This window comes from Mytilus galloprovincialis, chromosome 4, assembly GCF_965363235.1.
Source record: "Mytilus galloprovincialis chromosome 4, xbMytGall1.hap1.1, whole genome shotgun sequence".
Taxonomy (NCBI): Eukaryota; Metazoa; Mollusca; class Bivalvia; order Mytilida; family Mytilidae; genus Mytilus; species Mytilus galloprovincialis.
The window spans coordinates 9,560,873-9,584,564 of record NC_134841.1 but is presented as its reverse complement, the minus strand read 5'-3'; the positions used below and the strand labels follow the sequence as shown (position 1 = coordinate 9,584,564).

Below are 23,692 nucleotides of genomic sequence, written 5' to 3'. Positions count from 1 at the left end.
AACATAGCAGTCTTATGTAGAAATAAAGACAACCTACTTGTTTATGAATCTTCCTCATAAATGTGATTCCTTTCTTTTTCCTGGAGGTTTTTTGTGTGACTGTTTTATTTTGGCGTTTATTTTTATATGTTATTGAGTTGTGTTGTTTATATCTTGGGATTGTTGTTATAGCTTGTCTTTTGCATTAAGGGATCCATTGGTTTCTAATACTGTTTTTTTTTTATTTATGATTATGTCTTTAGAAGCATAATGCTAATTTCATTTGTTATTAAGCTAAGTTTATTGAACATGTTTGCGCTCCGTCCTATATTTTATGATGGAGAAGGAACATTTTATTTTGACCGTTTCAAGCATTACTTGACATGTTTTCAGTTTAATAAAAAGGATAATTAGACCACCTATTGTGTTTGCATTTTACGACAAATTTCTGTCCGTATCAACTCCTGTTGTATTTCATTCGTGTAGTTAACTACTATTGAGTTAAGACGTTTTATCAGGCTGTCATGTAGTACATATTATAGTCACAGTACCCATTATCACATTGAGAATGGTATACACTGATACAACCATTAGTAATCCAATATATCTTTCAAAAATTCTGCCAAAAAAGTTAAAAGGTGCATCGCTTATGCAAATATAACCAAAAAAACGATAAAGACATCAAATGTATATATGACAGTTGTGAAATAGATGGGAAGAAAATTTAATTTAGTAGAAATAATGTGATGTTGAAGTACGCATTGAGGCATAACCCTACCAACCAGGTGTTATGAAGTAAATTTAATGGTATATAATACGCTTTAACAATATAACCTGACAAAAGTATGGGTACTATACATGGAGATAATTGACAGTTGATTTTGTGGAAGGTAAGCAATAGATTATATCGACTGATAGTATTCTGTAAGCAATTATAATAGACCACAGACGTTGTACAAAAAGGATGTAATGGGCTTTGTCGTTATAGATGAATTTATGGTAGCATTCAATAAGTCTGGTTTCAAATTCGTTTAAACTGTTATCTTAATTGAAGCTTAACTACTTAACGGAGAGGATGTCGCGATAATAGGCAATGTTAAAATAGTACATATAAACACTGTGTTTTAAATCGGCACTAATATTATTTTCTTACATTGGGCGAAGTTGACTTTGTATATGACACATTCGTTGTAAGTGGACACGGGTGTTTTCTCATATCGCTTTAGTTATAAGGAACCTCTTTCAATATTTATTGTGACTCGAATAGAATATACATTGCAAGCGACAGTTGTTAAAAAATGAAATTACATATTGACAAAAATAATTGCGTGTAACATTCTATAAAGGCGAAGACTGAAAATGATGTATGTTCTCTCTTAAGGTAAGATAGTAAATCTATTTATTGTCTTATAAGAACACATTTTAGTTTTTAACAAAATGTCAACATGGTTAATCTTTATTGCTCCTGAAGTAAGCAATTTGAAAAACTTTTTTTTCCACAATTCGTCAAATTTGTTACCTAACATATAATTGCTTATTTCCTTTTCATATAAATGTCTTCACAATAAATGTACTTGAAACTAATTTATAATAATTTGCTCTTTTAAGTTGACATTGACCGATTAACTGTAAATTTAGTAAATGTTAACTGGCATGGTATGTAGAAGTCAACGAGAAATAGTTAATGATGAAGTATCAGTTCGAATTTGAAAGATAAACAATGATTTAGCGAGAGTTAAGAAACGGTTTTATCAAATGTGATATCATTTCCTTATTTTGAGTTTCTGGTAAAATCATGATTTACAATGTCAACAAGTGTAATTGCAAAACTTATCAAAACAAAAACTAAACCGTAAAGGTAACGAGTTTTTTGGTTTTCATTTATTACTTGAATTTAGCTATGCCATGTTGTAATTGTATAAATATCAATGTTTTTCATAATCAATCATGACCATACCGAGTTTCGTTTTGACTTTTTCAAGTTGAATATCTTTGTTTAATTAAACTCATATTTTTCATACAAAACTCTCAATGAAATTATTCGTTATTTGGAGGGGGAAAGAAAATCAGATACAGTTGCAATCATGTATATGATAAAATGTAATCAATGAAACATGTAGTATTACAAGAATATAATTTTCCTGTTTCTTGTTAGTTTTAAATTCCTGGCCTGGAAATGTGTATGTTTTGAGCATTTCTGATGACTGTAAATGCGAAAAAGCGCTTCAGACGCTTGATATTTATAAAGTATTATTTTCACTCACAAGAAATACAGCCAAAATCACAAAATATGAGAACAGATATTTACAGAAAATAATGGAAATTTTAGTTTTCGGTACGACATGTTAATTGATATCTGTTAGTTTTTTGTGAATTTTCCGTCATTTTAGAATGATATTTCTTAACCAGCGATATTATGAGTCATCTTAATGTCTCGGTTATATTCGTCGTCGACATAGATAATAATAAATAAAGACAATAGTAGTTTACCGATGTTCAAAAGTCATAAATCGATTAAGAGAAAACAAATCCGGGTTACAAACCAAAACCGAGGGAAATACATCAACTATAAAAGTAAAACAACAAAATAACAGAACCCAGAAACACTCATCAGAATCTAACTATTTTTCTTTATCCTCGATTTCACACGTCGATGAGTCACTTTAAGGATATAGAAGCTGCATCACAATGTACTAGTCGGTGAATTTTCTTGTCAGTTTTAAGTTTGGCACAACTTTTTGGAATTTTGGATCTTCAATGCTCTTCAACTTTGTACTTGTTTGGCTTTATAAATATTTTGATATGAGCGTCACTGATGAGTCTTCTGAAGACGAAACGCGCGTCTGACGTACTAAATTATAATCCTGGTACCTTTGATAACTGTTAATGTCGCTATTGATTTGAGACACATAATTTGTGTACTCATGATTTAGAAAATAAGATATTGTCTGTTATCCAAACAAATTCATTAATATACATTGACCAGACATTTTTGTTTATGCATGTCAGATAGTGTCCGTGCTTGCACATGGCTTATTATACACAGCGGATACGTAACTTCAAGTTGTTCTTTGCATGTAACCTATCTTATGTTTTAAAAGTTTGATATCTTCAAAAATGTGACGTACACTATCTGAGCAACTTGCTTCAATCAATGATAAGGGATAAACAAGGACTTACCTCACCAAAAACAATAAACAAATGATAACAGAAACATATAACAAAAGACATACAAATATAAAAGCTATTGAAAATTAAAAGAAAAAGCACAATAACAAGAAAAGAACAAAGCGAGAAGTCTAGCAACATCAAAATCAATCAAAACCGATTTAAACTTCAAAAACAATAAAGGCTAATGCTACTATGATTTTAGTAACCGGAAAATGCTTTCGGGTTTGTTCGATAAGAATCCAATAGTTATGATACAAGGTGGAATATGAAGATCAATAATTCCAGATGTACGTCTAGTAAGAAATACGCAGCTGATTTGGCATGAAATACATACAGTAGTACAAGTTTCTCATACTTAATACTTTTTTGGAAGATTTGTACTAAATGAAAAAAACAAAACTATACATTTTGAATCTCATTTCCAATTTTGTGTATATCGTTTTCATGAGCTTTGGCTTTCAATCGGGTTTCTGTTGGTTAAGTTTTAGTTTTGTGTATCAAGTTTTGGAGTTGTTTTTTTTTTTTTTTTTTTTTTTTTTATTTTCATCGTTTTTTGCCAGATTTTGGCGGGATCTCACGGCATGAGTTGGTATTTTCCACGTCTCTTTTTTAGATAAAACATGAGAAGTAATTTTAACTGAAAATAATTCAACTAGATACCAATCAATCGACAAGAAAAAACCTTTAAAGAAGCGGATTTCAAATCCACCAATTGTTGTTAAAAATGAACCTTATTAAGGACGGAGTTGATCCATTCACAGTACGTGAGTATTTCCGTGGTTTTTGACTGGATATGAGTTCGATGTGGTGTTTTAGGACACAGTTGTTTGTGGATTTTTTTCCGGTTTTTTTTTCTGTTGACTGTAGTTTTTCGTCTACTTTTATGTTTTGTTTGCCGTACTACAGTGCTAAACATGGTTATTATAATGCACCTTTGTTCCAAATCAAAGTATTGCCGATATAACATCATAGCAAATATAGCCATACTCTTATTAAATAACAAAATGTCTTGCGATTGGCCAAATATATGTATATAAACTCGTCATAGTACAATGATTGAATTTTTTTTTACAAGACGCGCGTTTCGTCTACAAAAGACTCACCAATGACGTTCGAATAAAAAAAAATAAACAACCTAAATAAATCAATAAGTTGAAGAGCAAGTACAGAGGAATAAAAAAAACTCTATTAACTTATTTTAAAACTGGTCACCTTTTCCTTAGCTTTTCTTTAGCAATAACTGATATTCACGTCATACCTATTTCTTTTATTCATACCAGAAATATCAAAATATATATATTCTCCCAACGCATATGACTAATCAAATTATATTAGCCCTTTTATTCAATTCAACAGTAGCAGGGTCTTACAATCAAATGAAAGAGATATAATTTTAGTTTGATATCCCAGCTACATTTGGGGAAACTCTTTTGGTACTTGCGCATGTTTTCAAATGTACATTAAATTTTTTGGGTTTCATATTGAGGGAATAGAATATTTAGATAAATAGCGGAATCTATACTTACTGCATTAGTGATTGGTAACAAACATTAAAACACATAACATTTGGTACGTACAGCACAACCGTGATATAGAACAATCAGTTAAAAACGTCCCCGACTTCCGTCTTTATTCAGATAAAAGATAATAGTTGGTATTGTAAAAAGTGAAACAGAGCAGAATGAACAATAATTTGAAGGTCAATGCATGCATGACCATCAAAATATTATCATAAATAATGTTGATCATTCAGCTACACAAAACGATTATAATAGGGCATGCACAATCGTCGCCATATTATGAAAGCATTGTTAGAATAATTATAGGATGCATACATAATTAACTTCAGATATTAAACCACGAAAAACGCTACAAAGAAGTGGTTTGAATGTAAAGTCTTAAGTTGCATGTACAAATTTTAAATTTTCAATCAAAGGTAATTTGTTTCTAAATGAGTGGTTATTGAAATTTGATTTTGTGTTAAATGAAGTACTACATATAATGCTCAGCGACTGTGTAAACCTCAAACAAGAACTTCTTATGTTAGAATGCATTCAATTTGGATACACTAATATAAGTCAATGACCTTCACCGGATTAAATGATGCAATTTCGGTTCATTCATTAACACAAGTATCTCATAGAGTAAATATATCACGTAATCTAGTTAAATTTTACATAAATATTGAAACAAATTGCTACTATAAACATACTGATCGATTGACTTGTCTTTTCACTGTTGAATGCGACTGCAACTGTGGTAATGGGGAGCTTATATTTGCACGTTTGATTGATCCTATAAAGTGTTGTTTGCTAAAATATGTATATATTTTGTGCATATTAAGAACACGTCTATCTAAAAGTATCTGAAGTTAGTGGTACTGAAAGTGAAATCAAATAGGTTTGGAGTGTAAAAACATACTCGTTTGGTGTTTTTGATGTTCTTTTCAAAAAACAAAAATTTCATCAAAGGTAGCAGTGAGTGATATTGAGGTTTTCATTTGGATGGAATATAGAATGATCTTTTGTACATGCCAGGCGTTATAACTTTTTTTATTTGAGCGTCACTTATGAGTCTTGTGAAGACGAAACGCGCGTCTGGCGTATTAAATTATAATCCTAGTACCTTTGATAACTGTTTACTAAGTTTGATCGTTAACTGTGATTAACAATACAGCATTACAGGAACGAGTTTGCTATTAATGTGTCACAGTTGGTGTTAGAGTCCCAGAGTTTTCATTGCTATTCAGAGCATCCTCACGTTGTGTGAATAGGTGCATTCCACAGTTGCAGTAACAAGAAACCATTCAGTCAGGCACTGGTAACACAACCTTAAAAGTCACCACTTCTCCCCCGGTGACAGATCGTGTGTTCTAGTAGTCAGATAGCTTTTAATTCATTTGTTTTCGTTGGTTGTTGTGAGTCATAGTTTTTGTTTATAGTTGTTGGGGCCGTTGCTTCTTTCGTTTGATATGTTGTACATATTGTTATGTCTTTTATAGCTTAATATAAACATTATGGGTCTACAGTTGACTATCTACGTTATTTTGTGGAGGAGAGTTGTCTTATTGGTTCTGATAGCATATTTCTTAAGTTATACATTCACGTGCATATACCATTACATACTGGGGAAGACTGAAATGCATAACAAATTAAAGGTGTCAAACAAATTAGGAAAATTATTTAAATATGAATCGGGTCGAAGCTATTAAGCAAGGTCAGTAGTAATGCCATAAAATTGTTGTCTCAGTGGACAAAACTGTACGACTTTTAATTTTTAATTCAGCAACAAAAGATATGGACACCTTACTTCCTTTGAAGTAAATCTCCAATCAAATCGGATTGTTTTAAATATATTTATTACACGACTTTGAATATTAATACAGATTATTCAATTTTCTGCATTGCATGGGGTAATATATTGGAACACTTCAGAGATGTGTGAAAACTATTTAATATTGCAATTCTTCATCGAGGTCAATCAATCATCAAATGTGCATATTATATTTTCTGATTGATTCTAATAGATTACATGATGGACCTCATACGGTCCCACAAACAAGCTCAGTCTTAACGGCGTACATTCACGCAGGTGTTTAAATGAGCGACACAGCGGACCATATTTAACAATGATGGTTGTGTGTATGAAAAAGTTTTGCAGATTTTTATCTTAGATTTGATCGTTATCAATAGTTCTCACATATATCAGAAGTTTGATTGACAAAATCTACATTTATGGATCAACACATTTAATATGTTGTCGGTAATAGATTTAAAAGGCCTGAGCGTATTTCATTTATTTATTTGAATATTTTATTCCGATTGTAATGGTCAAATTACTCTGATATAATGGCGGTTAATTGGGATGTGAATTAGACATAGATACGACGGGTAAGACAGTTTTAATTAGTCAAATTGTATACTCTTTAACACACGTAAATATTAATATATAAAATTGCTGAGATGCATTATGATATTAAAATTTTCAAATTATTTATTTTATGTATGCACTTTCATACTTATGTTATAAAAGAGCTGTCAATTTCTACAAAAGTTTATTTGAATTTATTTTAAGTATTCTCAAATTATTTTTTCCAGCTTTAAAGAATGAGAATATTGTTTACTGACTACACAGTAATAATAGCTGAGTTCATTATTGCTTACATACTGAAGAACATCATTTTCGGTAAGACCGTTAGAACATGTATTATGTTTTAGTAAGATAGTGTTGTGTTATAGTGAATAAATGTCGACTTTTTGTACAGTATGTATTTTGCTCATTTTTAAAGGCCGTGTATTTGTTAGCTTCTACGTCATTTGTTATCTGGTGGTGATTTTTCCCATTGGCAACTATACCGCTATCTTTTTTAAAATACATCGTGATTTAATGCCTTAAATTCAGGAAAAAATTAGGGAAGATATAAATAGATAAACAAAATGTTTCAGTTAAAATCATTACTTTCCTTTGTCACTGGAGCATATTAGTATTGCTACTATTAAATTATTAGAGAATAGTACTAAGATTATTTTTGTTGGAAATATAACTTGTAGCTATTTTCTACAAAACCCTGATAAAATAAATATGTAATTATAGTATATCTCGGAACTTCTTAAGTAAATAAAAGAATCAGGTCATTAACCCTTGAACTTTATAACGAACAGGATCAGGATATAGACGATACATTACACGCTTTTGATGGTGGTACATGTATTTCCTTTCTATAATTGACATCACTATCTGAAATAGTACAAATGAATCTGTTTTAACCAAAAAGTATAGATATGTATGTTGAAAAATGACGTTCAACACACAAATGATATTGGTACTAAAGAAGTTGTTGTATTGAAAACCGTGTTTTTTTATGCCAAAACGAATTCATAACTACAGTGTAAAAAAAACATGACAGATATTGCCATACGTGAACGACATAAAAATACATGTAAACAGAACGACGCATAGTACTTTTTATCACCCCCCCCCCCCAAAAAAAAAACCAAACAAACTTGTGTCTAATCCATTTGTCCTTTTTGAACAATAAAGTATGTTTATTATAAGTACTATTATAGTTGGGCAGCTTACCACAAAAATCATGCAAAAGCTGAAAGGCCGCTTAGCTAGAGGGCACAGAATTATTTGAGTATACTGTTTTACTGAGTGTGAATTTGCATCTTGGTTATTGGACGTGTCTCGGTATTTGTCTATTCGCCGTTCATTTGTATGTAGTTGCGATGTTTTATTTGTATTGATTTGAAGGAATTCTATCCCTATAACTAAAACAATTCTATAATACTATTGTTTCACTTGTCATAAAATACATCAAATAACATAATTAGAAAACTAATCTGGATTTCTATCCAAGTTCTAAAAATTAACCTGTGACGTTGCAATTTGTTGCGTAGATTCATTCCTGTTACAGACACACACTTTGTGCATTTCTCTTATAGTTGATGTGTTTCACTCGGTTTTAGTTTGTATTGCGATGATTACTACTGTTGCATTTATTTATAATTACTCAGATAATATTATAGATGCCATGCACATATTTAGCTGTATTATACTTGTTAAAATAAAACATTAAGATATGTGGAACGAGAAATGTGTATTCTGTTGGCCAAAAACATTTTGAATGATCTTCTTTTTTATGTTACCTTATTCAAACAAAATTCTTCTCATAGAAAGCATTGCATTACAATAGGAAGATAAGAAGATGTGGTATGAATGACAATGAGACAACTCTGATCCCTAGACAAAATCACGATCAAGTTCAAAACTTTATTTGAATTTTTTTGATGATTTATAAATAAGAACAAGTGGTAAAATGCGCAGTAATGAGACAACTCACCACAAGAGACCAAAAGACACAAACCTTAACTACTAAATATTACTGTTCGACATACAACTGTAAGTAAACAACATATCGCGTAGTCTATATCTATATAACCATTTGTACGAGTTGTTTCCCGAAGGAAGGAGTCACATTTTCATATAATTTAATTTTGGATGTAACGCGTCTTCTGATTGGCTGACGTTATTTTGTTATGAGCCCATAGACATAATTTAGTCATGTGACCGTGACGTAATCAACGTTTTTTTATGGTTTTCTACGGTTTAAAATGGAATTAAGAATTAAATTATAAGAAATGACTGCAATATTTTTTGTCTATTCGAAATAACATAAAAAATGTGGTGAACACTGTTAAATAACCCGCTACGCACGTTATTCAGTGTGCACCAAATTTTTTATGTTATTTCTTCATAGACAGAAAAAATATTACAGTCATTCCTTAAACAAATTGAAGAGCTCACGAAAAAGCAAAATCGTGTGTGTGTTATTCGTGTATTCTTGGAGTCATTTAAAATTTTTTATGTATATCTTATTTTGATATTTTTGCTAAGCAAACCACTGATCATATATTTTTTACACATTTGTTAAAACGGCTATATATCACACTCAACATCTCATGCTTTGCATAGACAGTAAATCATTTTGTACGGTGGACAACCAGTCTGTTTTTACTGTGTTTAGTCTAAGTGTGACTTACAATAACACAGCACCGAGTTTAGGTCAATGTGAACACGGCATAGCTGTCAAAAGGAAAACATTTTTGTTTAAAGTGTGTTATTACTGATTTAAATCAGTAGTTGGAAAAAAGACCGTGTGATACAAACAAGTCTGATGAGAGATCAAAACTAGATCTTGTGAAGTATAAAAAGTAAGGCTTAAAGAAATTTACAATATGCAGAAAGCGATTATCAGGCAGTTGAAGTGTGCTTTAGTGCCCGAACCCAAAGATGTTAAAAAAAAAAGAAAGAGAAGGAAATAACTCTTAAATAAGAAACTACCTGCTCTCGAAATTTTTTTATTTTTATTTTTTTTTTTTCATTTAAGGTGGTACCCAACACTTTCACTAAAATTAATTTGGCTCGTTTAATTTTCATAAAAATTTTTCAAATTATCTACTTTGACCCTTTAACAAAAATATAAAAATTTTAAAAATTTTGAACCAACTGTTTTGACAGAAAAATTACACTGGTTATATAACAGTTTGACAAACATCAATTTTGATCATAGAGAAGCTTTAAAATATTCCTTTTACAACACAACGTTATTAAAACGTTTAGCTGACTTTACAGAGTTATCTCCCTGTAGTGTTAGGTACCACCTTAAACTATCAAAAAATGCAAGTATAAAGAAAAGTTCAAGTGTTTTAATTTTCTGTTTCAGTTGAGGGACAGACCTGTAGTGCTGTTGAACGAAATTTTACTGCCAGCACAACAGAAATGATATCTCTGACTTCACCGGGATATAATGGTGGATCTGGAACATACGAAAAGTAAATATCAATATCAAGTACTAGTATAAAACATTCAAATTATTAACACACAATCATGCTTATATTGTACATTATATTATAAATGCAGCTAAACAGACGACATATCAACTAAACTTCCTTAATATTTCCAAACAGCTGGGAAATAGCACACAGAAGGGAAACAGGTTATAGGCGACTTTTAAATTTTGTTTTTATTTTTAAACGGCCCAAGTTGGCTTGGTGTTTTTTTTATGGGAAAATGCAACAATTGATGGATCGGGCAATTTATTCGGGCATAAATATAATGTAACTGCCTCATGTACAATATACATTATCAACTATTTTATGGAACATCCAATTTTTTATCGTGTAAAATTCTACACAGATGGTTATCTTTAATATTGTAATATAAAGTTAAGGCTATTATCGTACATTTTTATGAATACTATAATACAAAAATGGAAGATGTAAAAGTACTATGATACAAATTTTATAAATACATATTTGAAGAAACTGTGTAGTTATAATAGTCATGTTCCACTTTTAATTCGAACACTTTGAGATTCTCAATATTTCACCATCTTATTTGATATTAAAAGACGTTCCAAATTTATTTTAGTGATATGGAATGTTGGTGGATAATAGATTCCGGATCTGACGATTTACAGTTATTGATATTTCTTACATATGACATATCTTGTCCTGGCGATACTATAGCACTATACAATGGTAGGTTATATCTTCTGACATCGGACTCGGACTTCTCTTGAACTAAATTTTAATGTGCGTATTGTTATGCGTTTACTTTTCTACATTGGATAGAGGTATAGGGGAGGGTTGAGATCTCATAAACATGTTTAACACCACCGCAATTTTGCTTCTGTCCCAAGTCAGGAGCCTCTGGCCTTTGTTAGTCTTGTATGATTTTTAATTTTAGTTTCTTGTGTATAATTCGGAGTTTAGTATGACGTCCATTATCACTGTACTAGTATACATATTTTTTTAAGTGGCCAGCTGAAGGACAGCTACGGGTGCGGTAGTTTCTCGCTACATTGAAGACCCATTGGTGGTCTTCGGCTGTTGTCTGCTCTATGTTCGGGTTGTTGTCGCTTTGACACATTCCCCATTTCCTTTCTCAATTTTATATATATAATATAATATGATTATCTAAACAGAAATGTTAAGCTGGGGCGAATCCATGATTTTTGAAAAGGGCGTAAATCTGACCAAAAAAAGTGGAGATACCCCAAGCATAAAACTCAAATAAATTGTGGATGAGAAACATTTTATTTACGCCTGGGCCCTCTACGTCCAATTCCCGAACTGACATAAGTTTTAAACAAAATATTTATATTTTAACAAATGTTTAAAGATATACAATTTAATTTGAAAAGGTTTAAAATGTACGCGTTATATATATCTTTTCTGTCGATAATTGCGGGGACAGTCAAATTAAATTTTACATGGTGGATACTCGTGGTTTTGTTCTATTCGCCATAATTACAAAATAAAATAACACAAGTATTGAAACGATAAATCAAGCGTACTATTACGTATAATGTATAAGGTTGGTGTCTACATTTGTAAGAAAGGCACCTTTTGACTGACCTCTAAAGTTCTAGATGAACATCAGGTTAAAGTTGAAATCAAAGGGGATGTTACCATTGTCGTTAACCCAATTTATTTGAAAAAACTGAGGGTACATGACTCCATCCAAAACAATTATATACCCTGTAAATTATTCCTCTCTTTTCATGACAAGCGTGACTTTAAGTACGAACTGTTTGTTTGAACATTCATATTTATAATTGCATCAAGATTTAAATGATGGTATAGATTTTAACTACAAAAGTTCAATGAGAATTGGACAATCGGTATTCATGTCATATATTTAAGTTACTGTAATAACCGTATTTATTGTACTCGCTTAACAAATAAATTCTGTACATATACAGGTATTATAACTGTGTCATTTGTTTCCAACCATTTCATACAATCAACATTTAGGTTATATTTTTGTCTCTTTTATTACGCACAAACAGAAAAATTATGCAATTATGCAATAAATATAAATGCAATTTATATTTGTTCATTAGTATGTTACATGACACTATGTAGATATTCCACTGTACAAAACTGTTACACTAGCCTGTCAATACTGAGATTGTGAGTTCGAGCCCCGCATGTGGTACTCCCATCTTAATTGACCAGGGTTGTCAGTTTCAATGCTTAATATAAATGTTCATGCGTTTGAACACAATTGATATTTCTATATATCTTATAAACAATTCTACATAGCTTTACATAATTTCGGATTTGATAATTGAGAGTTCCGTGTTGCATTTAAGAATTTTGATATTTTATAGAATTTTATAGATTATTGTGCATTCTAAAAGTGTTTCAATATTTGAAGACTGTAGTGACATAAATACAAGAGTTTTGAGTAGTTAATCTGCTAGGTCAAGTAAATTAATATCTGCGTTTATTAATTACGGTTAAAATTAAAACCATTCCTTTTACAAATATTAGAACAAAGGAGCTATTCAAACTGCAGTGCATGAGTAGAAAATATATTTTTATTTTAAAAACTGAAAATTTTTAAAGAAATTACAGTTCATGACCGAATAAGAAACTGCAAATGTTGAGTGCAGAAAACCATTTTTATCAGATGACAAAGTATGTTCGAATGAAAACTGTTCAAAATAATGTATTTGAGAGCCTCAGTGGTGAATGGTTCAAGTAATTTAATCACTGTACAAAACCGTACTACTAGCCTGTCAACAGTGGGGTTATGAGATACTCCAATCGTTATTGATTCGGATTCATTTTGTCATGTTTCCTACAAACTGTCGGTGGTTCTCTCCGTGCATTCCAGCTTACTCCAACAATAAAAACTTGCCGCCTAGAAATATCCAACATCCAACAGAGTTGAAAGAGGCGTTTAATGTCAATTAATCAAGAAATTGAAATTATATTCTCCTGCTATGAAAACTATTATACTTCTTTCTATTTACAGCTGCGGACCAAACTTCCACGTTATTTTCATCGTGTGGTGCACCATCATCACCTGTTCATTATTCCACAACACAACGTTATTTACGTGTAGAGATGCACACAGATTCATCTACAGTTAAATCTGGTTTCAAATTAGAATATTTAGCTGCTAAAAATTATGGTAAAGACACATTACACCTTTTTTTTATCTTCCAGCATCACTGAGCTTGAAGATATGTATTGATTGTCGAAATGCGTATCCTGTGCTGAATGATAAGTACTGTTTTTGAAAGCTTTTACTTTTAAAAGCTTTTACTTTCAACAGAAACTTTGTTATAAATTAATCAGCCTATGACATGAACATGTTGAGGAATAGTTTTGTAATATTAGGGTTTTTTTCCATTCTTGATAGTGTTCGAAGATTGAGTTGTGTTACAGAGTTCTGCGTTTATCTCTTTTACATAAAAAAATAATACTAAATACATTTCGAATAAAATGATATCCAAAAATTTCAGGAATAGAATGTTTTAAGTTGTTTTTACACCATAGAATATATATATCTAGAGTAATCAGACTTTATCAAATATTCATATTCCTAGATTACAAGTTTGCAATATTATGACAAACATAGTTATTCTGGATAAATGATTGGAGTGTTCGTATAGTAAATTTTGTACATGAAAAGGTTATGTTTTCTAAAAATTCACTATTACCTATCATAGCTGCTATGTTATAATTGTATTACATAATTTCAGCGGGAAAAGGTTGTCAAAACCGAGAAGATATAATCTTAACTGAAAATTTTCAGTTTTTATCTAGTCCTAGTTTTCCAGAAAAATATCCAAGGTTAGTATTTTTAATAGATGGTTAAGAATTTACTCAATTGATCATAAGTGTAATTATATGTTCTTTTATATATATAAAAAAAAAGCAAAATAAATTGAAATTAAATTTTGGTTATTCCATTCTTTCCTATACGTGGTTTGTTTTCAAGAAGAGCTAGACAGTGTTCCACGCATGCTAATGAAAAATAGTCTTTATTCTATGAATCGCAAATTATAGCCAAACTTTATAGTGCTGTTGAATAAAGACCGCAACACGCAACAAAATACCTGTGCATTTTAATTATGCCCAACCTACGATAGTAGAGACCTGAGGAGCATGATGTTTTCTGGTCTGCGCGTCCGTTTGATCGTCCATCTGTTTGTCCGTGCGTTCGTTTGTTCATTCGTTCATCTGTTTGTCTTTTGTCTGTTCGTCCGTTCATCCGTTGTTCGGTCCGTTTGACCCGCTTCAGGTTAAAGTTTTTGGTCAAGGTAGTGTTAATGAAGTGAAGTCCAATCAACTCAAAATTTAGTACACATGTTCCCTATGATATGATTTTTTAATTTTAAATCTAAATTAGAGTGTTTATTCCAATTTCATGGTCCACTGAACATAGAAAATGATAGTGCTAGTTGGACATCCGTGTACTATGGACACATTCTTGTTAGGTTATTTATTTATACCGATATTATCGAAGTGCTTTTCAAGGTTAATAATAATTCATGTCTGTTTTAACATTATTTTTCATATATGTTGTTTTTTGTGTTTGTGTCCTTTCCTTTTTCACCATGGCATTATCAGTATATATTCGTGATTTTAGTCGGTTTCTTTCACCTCTCTTTTAACTTTCAATTGCATTCAAAAAGACAGGATTAATTATATAAGACTATGAATGTACACGGTCTACGTTTTTTGTTTTAGTTCCAGCAACTGTCGATGGAATTTGTTATACGAATTTGGTGCAATAGAAATCAATGTTATACTTGGAGATATTGAAGATGGAACGTCATGTGATTATGACAAATATCAAATATACGATGGTAGGTTTTATATAACTGTTATAATTAATAATGTATTCAAAAAATATCACGTACACAATTAAACGGTGATAAACCCCACATAGTACGTACATGCATTACGCTTTACCCTGACATCGGGCATCTATTATACCTATAACATGTTTACAAAATATGATTTCTAAAATATGTCTCTTCGTATTTTGCTATTATGTTGAAGGAACGGTAAAAATACTGTTTAGGTAACATTGTGTTTCCTCATCGCGGTCCGCGTTTTAGTCATGCCGATTTCTGTTAAAAGAAACAAAGACAACGGTTTAGAATTTTAAAAAAACCAACATACAGCATCGTTCTTAAATTGAAGGATCTACACGATATATATATTCATAGTAGGAAAATATATGATTCATTTGTATTTGCTACGAAACACAAGATAAGCTAGATTCGGCGGGCCTTGGCGATCACAGCTTTTCTTCTTGTTTCAATATTGGGCTCGAACAACTGAACTTCATATTTGTCTCCAATGCACACATTTCTACTTCACACTCATCATCTACACCGTACAGTCCCTAATTAATAAAGTTTGCGATATGTTACTCTTACTTTAAAAGCTTTGAATGTGAAAGTTTAATCAAATATATTTCATTTCAGGCGAACATCGATGTGATTATAACCGAATGTCAGTTGTATGTGATGAATATCCCGATACAACACCTTACAACTATACATCTAATAGTACTTCAGTTGTTGTAGCATTTGAAAGTGATAGTTCTGTCAATAGACGAGGATTTCTGTTGAGGTATAGAGGGATACCTAATCCTACTACCACTACAATGCGGTCATCAAATACAACACAGAGTAATTCAAACGGTTAGTACTATCTTAATTTGTATAAGTCAACTGAAATGAGTGAACAAAGAGAGATCATTCAAACTTAAATTTTTGAATATGAGTTGCCAAAACAAACTCGGGCTGCATAATGTTTTCTTATTTCAACCATATTTTTTTTTATTTTTAAGTTTATTTGCATTTTATTTTTTGCACGAGCAATTGTCTAATTGCCTGTGTTTTGTTTCTTTCAGATTTTATAATTACTGCCGAAATATTATTAGGTCTAGTGTTTGGATCTCTAGGACTTATATCGTTCACTATAATAACAACAGTATGCATTGTGATGAAACTTAGAGTGCCTTTAGAAAAGACTATTTCAACAACTCCAATCAAATCTGTACAATCAAAACCAACAATTCAGACAATCAGTAGATATAATATCAATACTCATACTAAACCAGCAATAATGAATAACAAGGCGGTAACAAATGGTGTTCCCAGAAGAATAGCTGCTTGGTAGCTTTACGACTCTCCTCTTAAAAAAATCAAAGGCATTTGATTTAATATAACGCGCAATCATACTCTTGTTTTTGCAAAATATTGAGATATGTGATGTAATTTTGTTAGAAACCACTCGTCCGACTGTACATTCCAGACGATTAAAAACATAAATGTCATATTTAACATAAGAATAGAAGATGTGACCGTACTCTGTACAATCTGGCGAATTGCTTTTTGAATCTTGCAACACGTTTTATAGCAAATTTTAAAACAATCTAAGACGATAGTATACATCGTTAATGTTTTGTTAAATGATTTGGAAACTAATATTTGGTAATTATTTTACTCAATATACTGCTGATGTATTACGTGTATTATTTGTACCGTATTGAATTGTCATTTTTTGGTATTTTTATATGTGTTGTTATATCAATTGCTATTTATTTATTTATGTACATTGTAAATTTTTTAAAGTTTTTTATTAAAGAGTTTTTATACTATAATATCTTGTAAGAATTGGATTAGAAGCGAAATCTTCGGATTTGTATTTTGAAAACTGTTATAGTTATGATCTGTGTTCGTTTTTATATTTTGGTCATGGCGTTTTCAGTCTGTCTTCGGCTAATGTGTTTTGGTATATGCCGCCTTGTTTTCATTAAACGTGGTTTTCCAGATTATTTCATCTCGTTTTTCCGATACACGATTGCATTGCAGAAAAACATTAATGTTCACGCTGTTGACATGCCTTTAATCCCCGAAATAAAATAATGATACTAAAACCAATTATATATATACATATCATAATTCTTGAATTACTACTTAATGTATCAACAGACAGATCAAAACAAACTAGAGACATGTGTCGATCACCTAGCTGTATGTGCATCTTTTACAATGAATATTTCACAACATCAGGACAAGAATAGAATTCATGACAAAAATCTCGTTTATACGGTTCTTGTATGGATGGATATTTTTTCCGTTCATAAATTATCTCTTCCTTCTTTTTTTTTTGCCCAAATCACCAAAAGAGGTAAATAAATTTTCCTCTCATGACAATCACTCCTGTGAAGAGTCTTTTAAACATTTTCGCAAAATTTGACTTATTTGTATATCTTGTCTTGATGATAATTTTTTTTTTATATTTAAGTGTGTAATTACCCTTTACACGTTTAGATTTCACGATAGCAGGCAAAAGCGTAAATAATTGGTAAGAATCGTCATCAAAAAGCAATAAGAAGTCGAATGACGATTTCAACCTTATTGATCTGACTTATGTGTTTATCACATATTGCTGATCCATTTCGCTTATTTAAGTTTCTACCTATTTATGATAGTTAATATAGTTACTGTAAAGTAGATAAAATAGAAAAACAACTTTGTAAAATTCATCATTAAAAGGTAACAACTCCACTACACTAAGATGTCAGACGATTAAAATCATGTTGACTAATTATTTGTTAAAATAATCTTGTCTCACTGATTACATTTCCTGTAAATAAACTCATTATAGACACCAGGATTAGAATTTCGTATTCGCGTCAGACGCATTTCGTCTACAAAAGACTCATAAAGGCAACAGTAGTATACCGCTGTTCGAAATTCATAAATCGATTGAGAAAAAACAACAAATCCGGGTTACAAATTAAAACTGAGGGAAACGCATCAAATATAAGAGGAAAACAACGACACAACAGAAACACAACATTAAAATGTAACACACACAGAAATGAACTATAATATAACAATGGCTATTTTCCTGACTTGGTACAGGACATTTTAAGAAAAAAATGGTGGGTTGAACCTGGTTTGGTGCCATGTAAAACCACCCGCTTTTATGGCAATGCTAAAAATACCATTAACATGACAACATTACATGACAGGACTACAATACAAATAAATGGGAGAACATATAGGACAGAGAAACACACGAATAAGAGTTAACAAAAGGTACTAGGCTTAAAACTTTTTACTTGTTTGGCTTTATAAATATTTTGATTTGAGCGTGACTGATGAGTCTTATGTAGACGAAACGCGCGTCTGGCGTACTAAATTATAATCCTGGTACCTTTGATAACTATAATACACCAGACACAAGACTAAAAATGAAAAAAGTTCGAAAGCCAAAACAAGTATAGCACTGAGGACCAAAAGTTACAAAAAGTTGTACCCAATACGGCCAGCGTTTTCTGTCTGGGATAAGAACATCCTTATTATTTAGAATAATTCATGCGTTTGCAAACAGCAACTATTATAAAATGACTATATAATAGATATACATGATAAAACCGAACTGGTGACTAACTATAGAATAAAAACGGATAAATTACGTAAAACAACCTAATCCAGCACATAAAAATACACAGCCGAGTTAGCCGAAGCCTAAACGCACAAAGTGACGTCACATTTGAATTTCTAAAAAACACCCAAAGTGACGTCACATTTGATCATGTAAAAATTTTCCACAAAAGAAGATAGAATTAGGATTGATTCAAGTTTAGATTTAATACTGATATTACATTTATTAATAACAATGAAAATTACAATACTTATTAATATCAAATTGTGGTAGTAATTAGATAATTAATTGTATTATCTAGCTACAGTGGAGATCACTTTTAACCTCTCATTAGAACTGTCAGAATAATCTGTCATAGAACTGTTCTAACCTGTCCTAGAACAGTTCTACCCTAGAACTGTTCTAAGTAGAACTGTCAGAATCAGTTCTAGGTAGAACTGACTAAATCAGTTCTAGGTAGAACTGTCATGATCAGTTCTAGTGTAGAACTGTCTAAAACTGTTCTAGATAGAACTGTCCAAATCAGTCAGGACTGTAGAACAGTTCTAAATGACGTCACTGCAGTAAGGGCACTTGTCTTGTCTTGTAGTAATTCCGTCCTATATAGAACCACCTCCAGACACCGGAGTAAATTATGGATTCACAAATTGTTTTATTTAAAATGTTTTTGTTTAGGAACAGTAATTTACAGAGGGGTGGCACTTTAGAATTTATAAGAAAAAAATCATTTCCAATAACTTTACTATATAATAGCAGATTTTTTATATTTTTTACTGATCAAACGTTAAATGTACAAATATCGAAGTGGATAGAAAGGTTATCTAACTCATCAGAGAAATATTTTTATAAGATTGAATGATAAACATCATTGTTTACGTTTCTTCGTTTCCCGTTTTTAACAGTCTCTTCCTAAATATAACTGCATTTAATTCATGGAATTTTAATCGTAATTTACCTTGTTTGCCTTGGATTTACATTCATGATTTAAGATTCTGTCACGTTTGACAAATGTTCAAACGAAAATTGTACAGTGGATGAATTATGGGATATTAATGAAAAAAGTGTTGTAGAAAAAAACTATGTACTTTTGCACCATCTCGTCAATTTAGCCAGACTTATCCATAACGATTATAAATGATATCTGAGAGTCTGGAACTTCAGAAAAATATACTCGATCTGAACATGATTGAAACATTTGCCCCTGGAGTTAGGCTACAAACAAAATCAATCATTTTCAGTGGCGGATCCGGCTATTTGAAAAAAGGGGGGGTCCAAGTTCCAACTTTATGTCCCCTTTCAAATGCATTGATCGTCAAAAAAAAGAGGGGGTTCCAACTCCCGGAACCCCCCCCCCCCCCTGGATCCGCCACTGATTTTTCTTTGCCTTCTTCAAATTATTTTAACAGTATAATCAATGGCTATTCCAAGAAGAGAACTTCTCATACATGTACTTTTCATTTTAAAATAAAGTATATGAATCAGTCATGCTGTTGAATAGTTTTGTTTAAAAAAACAAACCGTTACGAACTTCTGACTTAAAAAGTCACTTTAATAGTGACGGTTCATTATTATGGATACAGATGAGAGGAAATTATGCCACGCTAAATTATTGTGGCTAAATTTTTTAGATATGGTGTCATCTTTATCATACGATCCGTCCTGACATAGAAATATTATTGATTTACAATGAGGCCATATATGTTTATTTGATAAAGTGTAAATATGTTCAGTTTTGGTTGATGTGGTCAAATAATTTTGTTAAAACGAATCAGTGGTTGTCGTTTGTTTATGTGTTACATATTTGTTTTTCGTTCATTTTTTTATATAAATAAGGCTGTTAGTTTCTAGTTTAAATGGTTTTACATTGTCATATCGGGGCCTTTTATAGCTGCCGTACGGTGACCTACATGTATAGTTGTTAATGTCTGTGTCATTTTGGTCTGTTGTGCACAGTTGTCTCATTGGCAATCATGCCACATCTTCTTTTTTATACAGTCTGATATATCGAAACTACTGAAATTCAGAGACGGATTTAGGGAGGGGGGCAGGGGCCCAGGCCCCCTTTATGGGAAAAATTTGGTTGCTTATATAGGGAATCACTAAAGCGTGACTGGAGCGGGCCCCCTCTTCGGCAATCAGTGGGCCCCCACTTATGAAAATTTCTAGATCCGCCAGTGAAATTTGTGTACTATTCAATATTTTGAATAAAAAGAGGACATGCTGGTACTATAATAAATGTGGAAATTTTTCCAATATTGCTGTCATTTGAATTATACAATCCATCATGATATGTAACTATCTTTAAGTGATTAATTATGCGGCTATATATTTATATATATATATGTATATATATAAAGTCTCTGAATGATTGTATAATAAAAACTATAACTATAACGGTACTGACAAAGATGTTATTATACAAAATGGGAATTTGTGTTATAGTTTTTATTATATATATATATCAGTCTAAAAATTTGCACAACGGTACTGATATAAGATGTTATTATACGAAAATGTTGTTATCAAATCGTGTTGACAAATATTTCGGCTCAACAAATGGCCTTCTTCAAGTGTCACAAGTTATAACAATACTGATACATAATGTATATGGTGTAAAAATCGATCAGTAATAATACAAGTAAGTTTTGGTCGATTGATTTTAATCCAAAATCCTGAATATAATAATATAAACAAAACACTATAAATCAATATACATGACTGTGTATATTAACAATAAAATGAGTGAAAAACAAAACTGTTAGTATTTCTTATTGATGCCGTTTGGATGATGTACATTAAGTTCCTTTATCCAAAAACTTTCCCCAACCTGTCGCTGGGCATCACTCCAGTGAATGTGCTGTTCAATTACTAGAATTTTCATGCGGTTAAAGTCATCAGGTTTGTGACCCGACTGTCTGAAGTGCTGAGAAACTGTGAGAAGTGGCTTCTTAGAGATATTACTCCTTTGGCCATTGAGGCGTTTGTGGAAAGGCTGCTTTGATTCACCAACATATTGGAGGCCACAAACCGAACATTTTAGTATGTAAATAACATTCATACTTTTGCAGGTAATATTGCAAAATATCTTATAGTTATTTTCGGTTGCCTTACTGTGAAATGTTGATGAATGCTGCATCTGTAGGCAGCATTTGTAGCGTTTTTCTTCACGCGAACGACATTCTCTAGAAGTACTTCTATTATCAGACACTTCAGCCCGCACCAGCAGGTTACGCAGACTATTAGGTTGCCTAAAAGATATCATTGGAGGCTCGGGAAAAATCGTTCCGAAATATTTGTCAACACGATTTAATAACAACATATTCGTATAATAACATCTTATATCAGTACCGTTGTGCAAATGTTTAGACTGATATAATTTTTTCCTTATCTGCATAGTATCGCCTATTCTAGACGATCCGGTACGTAGTAAATTTGCTGGTTGGTCGTTTTTATAGACTTATATATATATATATATATATATATATATATATATATATATATATATATATATATATATTAAGATTTACATAAATTGTAAATATGGTCAGTTTTGGTTGATGATGTCACATATGGTCAGTTTTTGGTTGATGCAGACAAATAATTTTGTTATATGAGTCAGTCTGAGATTTTAAAACTACTGAAATTAGTTAACGAATCAAAATTTTGAATTAAAAGAGGACATGCTGGCACTAGAAACTGATGCGAACAAAATTTTGTGTTCCAAGGGGGTGATTAATTATCTTTACCATAACACACGAATATAACAGAAGAGACGTTAAGACATTTCACAAAATCCGATGAGAATAACAAATACAACATTTAATCTATAATTATGACCATATCAATGATAATTCATATGAACACAAACGTGCTGAATACTGGGCTGGTGAAACCCGCGGGGAATAAAAACTCAACCAGCTGCTACACCGACCCAATGGTTGTGAATAAACTCACCATAGACACCAGGATTGAAATTTTGTATTTGCGCAAGATGCGTGTTTCGTTTACAAAAGACTCATCAGTGACGCTCGAATCTAAGGTAATATATTCCTGAGTTAGAAAAACCTTAGTACTTCAAAAATTATAAGTTTTGTAAACAGTTTTTTTTATAATTATGACGATATCGATGATAATTTATGTCAACCCAAATGTGCTGACTATTTGGATGGCGATACTGTCGGGGAAGCTGAAGCTCTTCAGATGTTCTTTTTCATAAAAAAAAAAACTTTTTGTCAACGTTCTAGCTGTTAAGACACTTTACGCTAAGTAAAGTCTGAGTAGCTCCTGAATACCGAATGAGTAGGGAGATGTATATAACATATGCAGGTTAAGTTGGTTTATTGTTGCTAAGATGGGGGAATTTATATTTTAATTATAAAAATTTAAAATGTCTCATTGGTCATAGACTATAGTACTAAGACGACCACAGTTGTCAAATTCGAGGTACAAGTCTAAAAACGAGTATTTGTAAGGCAGAATAAATCAGATGCTCAATGTAAGGAATTTGAAAGAATTAATCATTAATTCAAATATTATTTTAGGTCCTCTTGTCGTGTTAGTTAAGCAGTTCGTTGCATGTGTTCTCCATAGCTGAATTCCTTCATTTACTTTAAACAGTTGGCAGTGACTTGCATGATGAAGGTACCCAAAATAAGCTCTTTGTACATTAATCCTTGTATATATATATCTGTGCTTTCGTTGTGGCATTAAAATAGATTAACATCATATCTTTCTATATTTTAAGTAAATGCACTGAGAGGGTG

At 31.6% G+C, this 23,692-nt stretch overlaps 1 protein-coding gene across 4 annotated transcripts in view; it reads left to right on the top strand.

The window, feature by feature from the left end:
* The first annotated feature begins 838 nt into the window (after positions 1-838).
* Positions 839-23,692, top strand: part of LOC143071311 (procollagen C-endopeptidase enhancer 2-like) — a 30,239-nt gene continuing 7,385 nt past the window's right edge. Inside the window, exons 1-9 of one of the 4 annotated variants that reach the window (XM_076245548.1) lie at positions 839-869; positions 7,248-7,335; positions 10,376-10,484; positions 11,083-11,192; positions 13,480-13,638; positions 14,213-14,303; positions 15,204-15,322; positions 15,950-16,168; positions 16,381-17,133. In XM_076245548.1, coding sequence (XP_076101663.1) covers positions 7,257-7,335; positions 10,376-10,484; positions 11,083-11,192; positions 13,480-13,638; positions 14,213-14,303; positions 15,204-15,322; positions 15,950-16,168; positions 16,381-16,649 — 1,155 coding nt within the window. In that variant the 5' untranslated portion in view covers positions 839-869; positions 7,248-7,256 and the 3' untranslated portion in view covers positions 16,650-17,133. Of the gene's footprint in view, positions 870-1,009; positions 1,361-6,887; positions 7,041-7,247; positions 7,336-10,375; positions 10,485-11,082; positions 11,193-13,479; positions 13,639-14,212; positions 14,304-15,203; positions 15,323-15,949; positions 16,169-16,380; positions 17,134-23,692 lie in introns of those variants that run through there. The other 3 variants (XM_076245547.1, XM_076245546.1, XM_076245549.1) reach the window with 3 other exon arrangements.